Source organism: Hippocampus bargibanti, linkage group LG12 (assembly GCF_051943395.1).
Source record: "Hippocampus bargibanti isolate YZ-2025 linkage group LG12, ASM5194339v1, whole genome shotgun sequence".
NCBI lineage: Eukaryota > Metazoa > Chordata > Actinopteri > Syngnathiformes > Syngnathidae > Hippocampus > Hippocampus bargibanti.
In genome coordinates, this window is record NC_142745.1 from 15,665,001 (window position 1) to 15,679,065 (window position 14,065).

At 42.9% G+C, this 14,065-nt stretch overlaps 2 protein-coding genes across 4 annotated transcripts in view; one reads left to right on the top strand and one right to left on the bottom strand.

Moving 5' to 3' along the window:
- Positions 1-2,567, bottom strand: part of ccdc71 (coiled-coil domain containing 71) — a 12,846-nt gene extending 10,279 nt beyond the window's left edge. The window contains exon 1 of the mRNA XM_089010990.1: positions 2,463-2,567. The gene's annotated coding sequence lies outside the window, so the exon portion shown is untranslated. The remainder of the gene's footprint in view (positions 1-2,462) is intronic.
- Positions 2,568-7,016: 4,449 nt separating this feature from the next.
- LOC148890675 (uncharacterized) lies at positions 7,017-13,812 on the top strand. 3 transcript variants are annotated; one of them, XR_016116649.1, is made up of 6 exons: positions 7,018-7,615; positions 9,572-9,783; positions 9,873-10,216; positions 11,631-11,889; positions 13,300-13,613; positions 13,728-13,812. XR_016116649.1 is itself a non-coding variant. In XM_089010401.1 (5 exons), exons 1-5 carry the CDS (start codon positions 7,366-7,368, stop codon positions 13,356-13,358), a joined length of 1,119 nt encoding a protein of 372 aa, XP_088866527.1. In that variant the 5' UTR covers positions 7,017-7,365; the 3' UTR covers positions 13,359-13,812. The 3 variants fall into 3 exon arrangements, 2 of the variants coding, with proteins under 2 accessions (XP_088866527.1, XP_088866526.1); XM_089010401.1 differs by having other exon boundaries at positions 7,017-7,615; positions 13,305-13,812; XM_089010400.1 differs by having other exon boundaries at positions 13,300-13,812.
- The last annotated feature ends 253 nt before the right edge of the window (positions 13,813-14,065 follow it).

Consider the following 14,065-nt stretch of genomic DNA (forward strand, 5'->3'; position numbering starts at 1 on the left):
ATAGCAAAAATGGCCGGCGGGAGATGAAAAAGAGCTACGTAGTAACCAGATTATCGTAAAAACCACAAATCGTACTAAACGGAACTAATTATACATAAAAAGACTAGAAATGTGCACGGGAAATGAAAATAGTTTCGTAATAAGCAGTATTATCAATATAAACGATGTCGATATAACGAGACTTTACTGTATATCTATACAGTGAGACCTCAACTTACAAACACCGTATCTTACAAACTATTCGTCTTACAAACGTCAAATTTATGAAAATTAAACCTTATAATAAGCACTATTTTCATTAAACACACCCACCACGGCTGGCGGAGTGATCTTCGGCGGAAGCACACGACCGAACAGCACCAGAGGTTAAGTTACCAACATACCAACAGTCCATATAAAAGGTGACTCTCCTTCCAAAAGCCATCAACGACCATCAAAAAGGTAAATAAAACTTTATTTTACAGCACAGTTTATTTCTTTAATTACAGTGCTCATGTAATGCGCCTCTCTTTCCAAACAGCAATTCCCTTTGACCTTCGACCTCCAACGCAATTCCATCAAGCCATAAATGACCATCACAAATGTAAATAAAGTGCCTTTATGATACAATGCAGTGTATTTCTTTCATTACAATACAATAGCACATTATTATACATAGAATAAGATATGTTGTGTGTAGTTTTTTTAGGCTTATTTAGTTGAAAAGTATATTTTATGGAAACCCGGGAACGGATTATTCCCATTTTAATGGTTTCCTATGGGAATTTTATATATATATATATATATATATATATATATATATATATATATATATATATATATATATATATATATATATATATATATGCCAAAAAGCCAAATTTTGGTTCGCTGACGAAGCCTCTTGGTTGAGAAGCGAAATGTCCGACACCTTCAAAGTAGTACAGATGACAGCTGAAGAAAACTTTATAGCGATGGACCACTCCTGTACGACAGTTTACATAGACGTAAACCTTAGACTCTCTTCTTTCATCAGAAAAAAGAGTTACAGTGATACCTTGGCTTACGAACTTAATTGGTTCCCAGACAGTGTTTAAGGCGAAAAGTGTGTATCCCAAAAATTAATCAATTGTGTTCTGTTTAGCTGGGTTGATAACTTTTTGCATCAAGTGTACAGATGGCTTGTGCGGGTTTTTTGTGGTGCCTGCTTGATGGGAATTTTAACCTTGCAGTCTACACTCTGCCTTTGAACGATCAAAGTTGAAACAAGTCCAAATTTCACTGTATTTTCTATCCATTTTGTCACTCTCGCTCTGTCGTCTGCCTGTCTCTTTAATGGTTAAACCACCTCCCCTCACTGCTGCGTTCTTGACCAATCACATGGCTTTAACCGAAGACTGGCGGCGAGGATTAGAGGACAAAAAAAATGTCGGCTACCATTTTCTTTTTTGGAGAATGGCTTCACTCTCTCTCTGTCTGTAACCCCCACCCCCTCACTGCTGCGTTCTTGACCAGTCACATGGCTTTAACCGACGACTGGGGGCGGGGAACAAAGGACCCAAAGAAGCCGGCTCCCATTTTCTTGTTAGGTTGTTTGGAGAACGGGCTCGTTCGCGAATGACACATCACTCATTGTCGCAGCTCCGTGTGTATCCCAAAAAATAGTTTGTCTGCCAAAGTAAATTTTTCATAAATGTAACGTTCGTAAGGCGATGGGTTCGTAAACCGAGGTATCACTGTATATGGGTTTGGAGAAATATGAGGTGCAAATAGTGACGGCTGTACAAAAGGCTGCCCCCTTGTGGAAGGGAAAAGACATTGCCAGAGTTCTGACCAGCGCTTTATCGGCACCACTCTGCAAGAAAAATCCAAAACCTGAACAAATTTTGGAATGGCAATGACTGAGTTAAAGTCGGCTTTGCAATTGCGTTGCCTTTTCAAATTACGTCAAATGTTGATGACTTCAGAAATTCGTTGAACAACAAAATTGGTTTGTAAAATATACATAACAAGCCTAAAGCTCGATATGTGAGGCATAATAGCATTCATTTACAATCAGTTTTCATCTGTGAAGTCTTTTTGGGGGAATAAAACTTGCCCTTGCATAAAACCTCAATCAACAAAGGGCTAGCCAGCCGTCACTACTTCGGGAACGGTTTGCTCTCGGGGGCCCCCTGTCGGAATAGCGTCAACAAATCCAGACGACTCCATTCTTATTTTGCATAGAAGTGTTTGTTTTCGGCTCGCCGGCTCCACGCTGACGACATACAATTTACATGGTTTGGACAATAGGGTTCGTTTCTTTTTTACGGGCATGCGGGTGTCCAGCTTCCCCCGACCGCCGAGGAGGCGGCCGCGGCGGTGGAGTGGCTCGTGTGCCGGCCAGTTTAGCCCAGTCAGTTGAACCCCGTCCCCGTCCATACAACCGACGTATGAAGGTCGACCAAAGGACGTGCTAAAATGAGGACCCGAGGCGGAATTACCTTTTCACCGTGCTGTCTCGGCGTCTCTCTGTCGCCGCCTCGCTGACGCTCCGCCGTAAAATGGCTGCGACGAGAGCGAAGCGGTTGACTGAAGGCAACCGGGGAGAAAAGAAAAGGGGGCGGGACATGAGGCCATCGAGGGGTGGGGGTTGGGAACTGGCCGGACAAATCTGGCGAATTCCTACCAAATAATCCCGTCTGATAACGCGACCAAACACACCAAAAACCATGGCAAAACAGCACTGTACATAAAGACGTAAAAAATAATCAATATATAAATACATGAAAAAAAGTCGAGAAACATGACACTGATATATAGCCCTACGTAATAAACAAAGGGCGGGGCTTTGGTTATTTTCGTATTTGTAGTCGTGAAGACAAGTTCAGCAGGAGTTTTATTTAAAGGACAACCGACACCATTTTTTGTTTCCCAACTGACATCAGAAAAACGTTTTATAGCATCTAAAATACCCAAAACACGCAGCCTAATATTTTTAGTCAAAGGCAAAACACCAATAAAAATGACTTAAAGTTGCCCAAAACTGCCCCTAATGAGCTAAAAACCGGAGATTCAGAAAGTACCGCCCCCAGTTCGTGACGTCTCGTCAGTATACTCCTTCACAAACTGCCTTGCTCCAGAATCAAAACAATGGCTTCAGAGAGTTCAGATTCGGAAAAAGTTCCTTTCGTGTTACTCATCCAGTTATCAATATGATTCAAATAGTTCAGAAGAGGAGAGCATAAGTGTTTGCGATACATTAAAGAAGTCCTTCCGTATCAATTCGAGCCGTGTAAGCAAAGCGACGAAACTGGTGAAGGACATGACATATGAAGCATATATAAAGCTCCGTGAATAAGCAATATAGCATCAACTTTGGTGATATGCGGCATATAAGGACATGAATAACAAATACTAAGATACAAGATGTCAACATAAATGCAGATTGTTTAATGGTCGCGCATGCAAAAAGTTGCTTAAACTTTCAAGATGAAGAGTTACAAACTTACGTATGAATGACAGCGGTTATCCATTGCTAACTCTGGTTAGCTCCTCGTTCCAGCAGCTGGATGTTTGTCCGATCGGTTTGCTTCACTATTATGACGATTGCTCTCTTTCACCACTGGAAGCAACTTTCTACCCGTTGTCAGGCTGAGAGGATGACTGCGGTTATCCAAGCGGGGATTCTTGCACTGCGGGGAGATCCTCGTTCGCCTCCGGCTGGCACTATACCGCTCTGGTCCATTGGAAATGCCTTGTTTGTCCGCTGGCAATGTGTACTGCAATTGGCTGCCACACAACGATTCACCATCGCGTTATTTATGTAGTTTTCCTTCTAATTTCGCTATCAACACGTTGTTTTCAGACAAAACAAAGTACCCAAAATGCACTGTGTGTCGCTTTCTCGGTCAGGGGCGTTGCCTCTGCGACGTCACTTCTGGCATCGGCATCAACTCAAAAACAAGACCTTATGAATAGTCAGCGCGAGTTTTAAAACGGAAACTATAGCTATATGCGGTGGAATCTTTGTAAAATGCGCTCTGTAGAAGTCATTTGGATTGGATTGGATTCGATTTGCCTTGGACGCAACATGCCGAAGGTGTCGGTTGTCCTTTAATTTTAACATAACAGAAAGAGAGACACATCTTCGCGAGGGAGGTCTAGAACTTCTTCATAAATATATATGCTGTACACATCTATTCATACTTCTTAGGCCAATTTGGGGCAGTGCCCCACCACGTCTAAGCAAAATTACAGCTAATTTGATCATCAATATTCTATCATTTGTTTGTATCTTGATCATATTTTTAAAATGAGGCTTGAGATGCAAAGCATTTTATGTATGACTATATTTCTTTGAGTTGAGCATTTTTTGTGGCAAGGTGACGGAGCCGCAAATAGGCGTGGAATGTTGATTTTCGTTTGAAAGGCCTCAGAAGGTGTTGGCCTTGCATACACGTCTGTAGAAGGTCCAGTGGTACTCCATCATGTTTTTGTTGGCCCGCTCGCTCATGTTCAAGACAGATTTGGGGTTTTCACGTGGGAAATTCAAAACAAAGTGATGGTTTCAAAGTAGGGTTGTTATCCAGGGTTTTTTTTTTTTTTTTGAATGGGGTTTTAAAGTTGTATTTCAAGACGTGGTTTTCTTTGTTGCTTCCACAAAAGTGGACCAAAGGGGGAAAAAATGTGATGCCACCCCCAGAATTTAACTCAACTGAAATGAATATGACTATTGGTAAGGTAGGGAAGTGCGGATGCTTGGTGCAGACAATGCTTTGGAGATGAAGTCCAGTAAACGTACCCGTATGTTGCCTTCCTGCTGGTGGTCGCAAGGGCCGGAGGTGAATGACACCTGATAGTTACCAGCCATGATAAATCACCACCTGACAAAATAGAACAGGGGTCGGGAACCTATGGCTCGCGAGCCATATATGGCTCTTTTGATGATTGCATATGGCTCGCCGATAAAATTAAATACATATTCTCGTTTTTTTCGCCGTTCATTCCTGTTGGGGCTGCAGTTGACCGAAACCGCCATTTTGATTGGAGATTACTGGCCGTCATGTTGAAACAGGTAAACGCCCCTTTAAATGAGCCCAACGAGTGCACTTCAGCTTGAATGCAAAGGAGCATTCACCTTTGAGGAGAGAAAATGTTCTGATTCTAATGAGCAATGAAACAATTCCATCGATGAAACAGTCGAATGTCAGTGACATTTTAACAAGCCCCATGTTAACGTTAGCATCAATATACTTCTGCGAGAAGTAGATTGCAGATAGCAAGTGTGGAAGCTTATGAGCCGTGTGCAGGCTAGCTAGCAGTAACTTCGCCTCTGAGCCTGGAAATTGAATTTCATTCCGATCGTTTGCCTGGATTTTTACCAAACACGAAGAACGGAAAACCATTCATGTTAACGGTGAGTACTGTCACAAAGTTATTTTAAATAATATACAGTAAAGTCTCGTTATATCGATATCGGTTATATCGATAGTCCCCCTTATTACGATACTATTTCTATGCACGCACGGAGAAAATTACATGCGCGCAGGGTCGGATATATCGATATCGATATTTTTCGGACTCCCCAGAATATCGATATAACGAGACTTTACTGTATTCTGATATTTTGTTGAAAAGTGGCCGCGTGTGTTTGCATGTGTGTGTGTGTGTGTGTGTGTGCCTGCACACACGGGCGTCTAGCTCTCACTGAAAAACATTTCTAAATATTTCATTTTTATGGCTCTCTTAGTCAAAATGTTTCCCGACCCCTGCAATAGAATAAACAGAATGACTACCACCAATTGAATCAGAAAAAAATTTCAATCGCGATCGACAGACAGACAGAAAGATAGACAGATATTGAGTGAACGCTGTTGCGAATGGCTGCCGCTGCTCACCCGCAGATAACTTTTATGTTAATAATAATAATCTTCTTCATCCTTTCCTTTCGGCTTTTCCCTTCAAGGGGTCGCCACAGCGAATCAGTGTCCTCCATCTTCAGAGGTTTGATACGCATGTTTGTTTTGGCCAAGCTTTTACGTCGGATGCTCTTCCTGACACAACCCTCTGTATTTATCCAGGCTTTGGACCGGCACAAGAAGACACTGGCTTATGTCCCCTTGTGGCGACAGAACAAGAGACTCAATGAACTTAATAAAGATGAAGATACTCGGTAAGAGGCACCCAAACGCAAAATGGTCATCGGCACAGCGGCATTCACACAGAGCAAAACTATACTCACCATTTAGTGATCATAATAATAATAATCTTCTTCTTCTTTTCCTTTCGGTTTTTCCCTTCAAGGGGTCGCCACAGCAAATCAGTGTCCTCCATCTTTAGAGGTTTGATCCGCATGTTTGTTTTGGCCAAGCTTTTACATTGGATGCCCTTCCTGACACAACACTCTGTATTTATCCGGGTTTGGGACCCGCACAAGAAGACATATGTCCCTTTGTGGCTACAGAACAAGCAACTCGCTCAGTAAAAGGCTCCCAAACACAAAACGGTCAGTGGCACAGCAACATTCAAAAAAGCAAAAAATATACTTACCATTTGATGACAATAATAATAATAATAATAATAATAATAAATTTCATTTATAAGCGCCTTTCAAAACTCTCAAGGACACTTTCCAATTACAGGATAATAACATGTCCAGTAAATGTCATTGTAATCATTGTAATTGATTCTGCCAAAATTTAATTTCTGAAACATGTGTCACTGTGATGTGTCTGCTTTCAACATTTAGCTTGTAGTAGACGTGGACATTCCACCATGACGTCCCTGATGATTATTATTATTATTATTATTATTATTATTATTATTATTATTATTATTATTATGATAGACAGATAGATAGATAGATAGATAGATAGATAGATAGATAGATAGATAGATAGATAGATAGATAGATAGATAGATAGATAGATAGATAGATAGATAGATAGATAGATAGATAGATAGATAGATATAACTTTAAATTGCAGTATTAACTCCCTCCACTTTGGGGCGGTAAAACCAGTTGAGGCCCCACAAAAATGCGGAAGTTAAATTGTTGGGCTGAAGTTGACCACTTTTCTAGTTTTTAAATTGTCAAAATGATACTTGCACTGCACATTGAGAATAGTTTTCTTTCGATAATTTTTGCTTAAAAAATTAATTTAGTTAATAATTTAGTAAATTAATGTGTAAAAAATAGTTAGTAAATTCGGAACGCTGTCAGAGTTTGGGGGGCCGAGTGCGTCGCCCTGGGGCGTTGGCGCGGCCGCTGCGCCGGGTTCACTGCAGCAGGTTTGACGTGTTAGCCCGCGTCCCCTTGTGGCTACAGAACAAGTCACGTCAGCCAAGTGATGGCTGCAGGAATAGTTTCCTTGCAAACTCTGGCAAGTTCCAAGTCGGTTTAGGATGTCAAGCGAAGAGGACAAAAGTACCGCGGCGGTCAATGAAGACGACGACGACCCCTTGCCTCCTGCGTCCGATTCCAACGAACACGATTATGCGGAGACTGACATCGCCGACCCCTCCAACCCAGCTGAATTTACAGTGTGCGCCGAGGATGATGAGGAGGTGGTGGACAATCTCCCCAAAGTGACCATTCATCGTGGCCGTAGGAGTGCGGAGGCCCAGGAGGACCAGACGTGCTGCTGCTGCAAGGGTGTGTGATGGAAAGTGTTCAACTCATAATGTCGTAAACCTATTCCGGTTTGTTCTTGGGTCCTGGAATGTTCCACTTGGGCGAGTTAGATCACAAGAGCAATTTCCACGATGATTAGATATAACAATAGCCACGGTATTTTCAAATTGAAAAAAAATGCTCAAGATCAAATACAGTGATACCTTGGCTTACGAACTTAATTGGTTCCCAGACAGTGTATGTAAGGTGAAAAGTGTGTATCCCAAAAATTTATGTTTGCAAAGGAAACCATTAAAATGAGAATAATCCATTCTCAAGTCCCCATAAAATATAATTTTATACTCAATAAGCATTAAAACTACACAAAATACTATACCTTATTTTATATATGTATTTTATGCGTATGTTCTAAGCCTTAAAACTGCACAAAATATACCTTATTTTATGTATAATAAATGTGCTATGGTATTATAATTAAAGAAATAAACTGTACATGTTGCGCTCTCGCGGCCCGGTAGTCGAGTGGTTAGCACACCGGCTGCACAGTGCAGAGGTCGCCGGTTCGCGTCCCGGTCCGGCCTCCCTGTGTGGAGTTTGCATGTTCTCCCCGGACCCGCGTGGGTTTTCTCCGGGTCCTCCGGTTTCCTCCCACACTCCAAAAACATGCATGGCAGGCAGATTGACCACTCCAAATTGTCCCTAGGTGTGAGTGTGAGAGTGACTGTTGTATGTCTTTGTGTGCCCTGCGATTGGCTGGCAACCAATTCAGGGTGTCCCCCGCCTCGTGCCCGAAGACAGCTGAGATAGGCTCCAGCAACCCCCGCGACCCTAATGAGGAATAAGCGGTATGGAAAATGAGATGAGAGATGAGATGAGAGATGTTGCGCTCTCCACTATAGTAAGGGAGATACGGTGTTGTGGGATCCAAAAAAAAACCACAAGACAAGCAATGTGATACGTCTTGACTCAACAGTGGTTTACTTCGAATGCCCCGATCTAATGCAAACGTATGCGCACAACAATTTCCGGTCCAACGATCTAAATCGGTCCGACACGAAACACTAACCGAAGCAGGCGTTCCATGTTTAAATAAACATTTTCGATATATATCATTTGTAAACCAATAGAACTACGCGAATGTAACCAAAATAGGAAATAAGATAATTTACAACCTGTCACATACAGTATAATAAAGTCATTGTATTTACCTTTGTGATGGTCGATGGCTTGATGGAATGGAGTGGCCGGTCAGCATCAGCATTAAACACTTGATGAGGAACGTAGCCTTCTTCTTTCTTTCTAATGTTATCTTGTTCCTCATCAATTGTGTTCCGTTTAGCTGGGTTGATAGCTTTTTGCATCAAGTGTACAGATGGCTTGTGCGGGTTATTTGTGGAGCCTGGTTGATGGGAATTTTAACCTTGCAGTCTACACTCTGCCTTTGAACAATCAAAGTTGAAACAAGTCCAAATTTCACTGTATTTTCTATCCATTTTGTCACTCTCGCTCTGTCGTCTGCCTGTCTCTTTAATGTTTAAACCACCTCGCCTCACTGCTGCATTCTTGACCAATCATATGGCTTTATCTGACGACTGGGGGTGGGGAATAGTGGACCAAAACAAGCCGGCTGCCATTTTCTTGTTAAGAGAACGGGCTCGTTCGCGGCCGACACATCACTCATTGTGGCGCTGCGTGTGTATCCCAAAAAATAGTTTGTATGCCAAGGTAAAATTTTCATAAATGTAACGTTCGTAAACCGAAAAGTACATAAGCCAAGGGGTTCGTAAACTGAGGTATCGCTTTAATAGTAAAAGTAGTTATTGCTGAGAAATTCACTTACTTCTTGAGGACGTGGCCGCGACTCCTGTAGAATGAGACAATCTGTGAGGTAGAGATGTCACAACGTGATCATAACCTCCACAAGTGACTTTGTCTTTTGGATATTCTTGTAATCATGAATCTCCTCGTGCCCATCAGGTCAGTTTGAGCGGCAGGGTCGTGGCTTCAACCGGAGGGCTGTGTTTACCTTCACCACACCAGAGGCGGCCCAGTGGGTCTTCCCCGACGCCTGCGCCATCGGCAAAAAGTCGTTTGTGTGCGAAACGTGCACGCAAGTCATCAGGACGAAATGCTTGAACAATAACAACGGGAAGAGGGCAGTGTGGCTAAAACCTGCTGCGGTCAAACAGGTGAGACAAGAATAACTATTAGAAATAACTGTTAAAAAAACACAGGATATTGCACAAATAAATGTTTTTTTACTGGTTTTCGGGCACAGGTGAGCAGCCTCCACAGTAAGAAGGGCCAGCGCATGGGCAAGAAGAGCCTTGCGGCACTGCTTGTCAGCAAGTCGTGCTACCGCTCGGCCTTCCGGACGCTCTGGTCGTCCAAGGGCGCACGCAAGCCCATGATGGACTTCCTGAGCCGCGAGCTGCGAGAGGAGATGAAAACACTGTCACGCCACGCCAACAGCCCCTTCCACCAAAAGGTGTCCAGCAAGAATCCGCTGTCCTTTTTCCCATGGGCGCACTGCCTAAGCTGGGCGCAGGAACACGCGCCGCTCGTCACCACATGCCTGCGCTCGCTCTTCCCCACAGTCAATGACCTCGTCAAGAGCAGGCAGTAAGTGCCCAACCTGTGCACATTGAAGACCATTGCAATTAAGTTCCTTCTTTCAAAACTGTGTGTCAGGGATGTTCGATCGGACACTATGGACAAAGACTCGAACCCAGAAAGATTGTCTTTTAACTGCCGGCAGGAGACGCAGCCATTCATGACAGACGCCTGAATTCTGCAGCCCTCTGCCAAGCGATTTATTGAGAATATACGCAAATTTAAAGGACAACCGGCACCTCCAGACAAGTTGTGTCCATAATTTGTAAAATCACTTCAAATGACTTCTACTGAGCGTATTTTACAAAGATTCCACGGCATACAGCTATATTTTAGTCTTGTTTTCGAGTTGATGACGATGCCTGACGTGATGTCACGTCTGGAATGCCCCTGACCGAGAAAGCGACACACAATGCATTCTGGGTACTTTGTTTGGTCTGAAAAACTTCGTGTTGATGGCGAAATTAGAAGGAAAACACATAAATAACGCAATGGTGAATCGTTGTGTGTTGCCCCAAGACTACTATTTCATACTAGTTGACACAAATTCCCAGCAGAAAAATCAGCCCATTTCCAACAGAGCTTGGGCGCCATCTTGTGCATTTTTGGGGAGCTACATTGGAGTCCAGACGCCTCAAAATGACACGGAAGGACTTTTAACATTTATGCTTTCCTCTTCTGAACTATTTGAATTATACTCATAACTGGATGAGTAACAAGAAAGCATCTTCTCCGAATCTGAAGTCATTGCTTTGATTCTCGAGCAAGGAAAGACGTCCTGGCGTGACGACACAAACAAGGGGGCGGGACCTTCTGAAACTCGGCATCTCCGAGGTCATTTTGAAGTAGTTTTGGGACATTTTAACTCATTTTTATTGGTGTTTTGAATTTGACTAAAAATATCAGCCTGCGTCTTTTGGGTATTTTAGATACTATGAAACGTTTTTCTGATGTCAGTTAGAAACAAAAAAGTGGTGTCGGTTGTCCTTTAAGTGATACATTAGTAAAACATAGTTTTCTAGACTAGAATACCACACTGGAACGTTCTGAGCCTCAACAGCTGTAAGCAATAAAACATTGTCTCTTCCATGAACTGATAAATTTGTAACCTGGCTAATGAGCTCTTCCTGTGAAGGAGTTTCAAGTCGTAAATTGCTTCGGTGATAAAGGAGTTTCCCAAGTCCTAAATTCTGTCCAAGGTCAGATCTCCTAGATGAAGATGACAGTTTAACTTGCTGTGTCTGTTGACCTCAGATTGACCCCAGGTTGTCTGTGCTTCAATTGTGTATTCGAGTCACACTTGTTGACTAAGCATATAACAGCATGAAACTTTTAAATATGAGAACTTGTTATTCTGTCTAATCTCTATCACTGTGCCAACCCCAAACTAATGAGATGTCTGTGTTCCTGCGCAAATGTGCAGTCAACTGTCAGCATCGGAGGCGGAGCTTCAGGTGATGCGCCGGAGCGTGCTGACGCTGGCAGTGCCGCTGTTCACCAGGAACATCTGGACCAACAACTTCCTGCAGGCGGCGCTGGGGGCCAAGCTACTTCTTCAGGGGTGCTCCGGACCCGCCCTGGACACCCTAAATAGCCTGGGCCTGTGCCAGAGCAAGAACACGGTGCGCCTGCGTCTCCACCGGTTAGGCGGCACCGCCAGTGGAGGCCACAATAACAAGACGGTGAGTCACTAAATTACTTAAGTCAAACAGGAAGCCAAAGTAATGCCGACAATTTCCTGCACCTGTTCTCCATGTGGGGATTTTACCCGGGTATTCCGGATTCCTCCCACATTCCAAAAATAAACATGCGTGACAGGTTAACTCATTCACTGCCATTTCGGAATTTATTCGGGAATTGAAAGGCATGACGTGGATTTCCATTCCCGAATTTGTTTCGGCTCTTGGTTTTTCTTGCGGGGGGTGCCAATAAAGCACTGGCCAGACCTCTGGCGTTTAATGACACGTCTCAACAGCTCAAAAAAGGGAGTGTTCAATTTGCGTCTTTGTTCCATCCATCAAAATCAGTCGCAAAGCTGCGGCTAATAGGAAAGTAGTAAATTATGAGGAAGGAAGCGGAAATTATAAGTGAAAACGAAACATTGGAATAAAAGTTGGGGAAAAATGGCATTAAGACAGGGGTCGGGCACCTTTTTGACTAAGAGAGTCAAGCAAGCAAAATATTTAGAAATGTTTTTCAGTGAGAGCCACACATACACACATAACACACACGCACATAGATGCATGCACGGCCACTTTTCAACAAAATGTCATGTATTATTTCAAATAACTTTGTGATAGTACTCATGAATGGTTGTCTGTTCCTCATGATTGATAAAAATCCAGCGGAATGATCGGAATGAAAGTCAACTTGCCGGCTACATATGCAAAGTTACTGCTAGCTAGCCTGCACACGGCTCATTAGCTTCCACACTTGCTATGCAACATACTTCTCACAGAAGCATGTTGATGCTAACGTTAACATGGGGCTTGTTAAAATGTCAGTGACATTCGACTGTTTCGTCGATGGTATTGTTTCATTGCAAATAAGAATCAGAACCTTTTCTCTCCACAAAGGCGAATCCTCGGTGTATTCAAGCTGAAGTGTACTTTGTTTTTACTCCTCGGCTCATTTAAAGGGCCGTTTACCTGTTTCAACCGACGGCCGGTATCATCCAATCAAAATTGCGCTTTCCGCCAACTGCAGCCCCAACAGAAAATGAACAGAAAAAAAGCGAAAATACGTATTTAGATTTATCGGCGAGCCATTTGCCCTCATCAAAAGAGCCATATATGGTTCCCGACCCCTGATTTAGACCAATTCAAGCGAAGAACAAGAACCAGGAGAAGAACAATAACTTTGATCCAACAATGCCATGTCCAAAAATGGTTAAAAAGAAAAAAAAGTTTAAAACCAGATTTTTTTTTTTAATTGTAAATGAAATTGAGTCATGGCCATGAAAGTGAAATTGGCCCAATCAAAGCTGTCGGCACTGAATCGTTCTTAGCATCAAAGACATTTCTGCAGAAAGTGGAACACTAACTTTTGATGATGACGGCCATTTCCTTTTTTTATTATTTTTTCCTGGATAGGACAGAGGAGAAAGTCAAGAGCACATAGTCAACATGGAGGAAGACGATGTCAAGGATGATGAGGAAGATGAAGAAGAGGAGGAGGAAGAGGAAGAAAAAGAGGAAGAAGAGGAGGAAGCGCACCTGCAAGATCAGCTGGAGGAGAGGAGGAGGAGAAAGATGAGTGTTGTGTAAATAGGCAATCACATGTTAAACTTGGCTTTACAAGCAGACTTGAAAGGGTTAATCCGATCAGCCGGTCAGTGGGTGTGGCTGTGGAGATAAATGCTGTCTGAACCAGGTGGCTCTTGTTAGCCAAGGGAGACACACCGCCGGTGAGTTGCTTTCCACGTTCTACCTTTCGGTTGATTAAAACCTAAATAATGTCAAAGTAGTGATAGAAATGATTGTGAATGAGTTGCATTTACATTCTGTGTTTCCATTTGTAGGTTTATGACCTACTTCACTGCTCGTCTACCAAACAAAAAGAACCAATGTATTCAAAACTCAATCAACAATAAATAACGAGAGTGAGTTGAGTTGTATCAGTGTGGTCTCTCTGGGATCCCTTTCGGTGGGGAAACGTAAATTGACCGAACAATGAGGAAGCGGGAGTGTGAAATGAGGGAGAGGAAGAGGAAGGTGGTGGTGCGTCTGGGCCTGCTCAAGGGACACTTGGAAGTGCCCCCTGAGCATTCTGGGTAAAAAGAAGAAAGGAAAAAAAAAAAGATCCTAGGAAGCACACAACAAACACAAAGGCGAGCATTTCAACGTCTCACGTGCATTT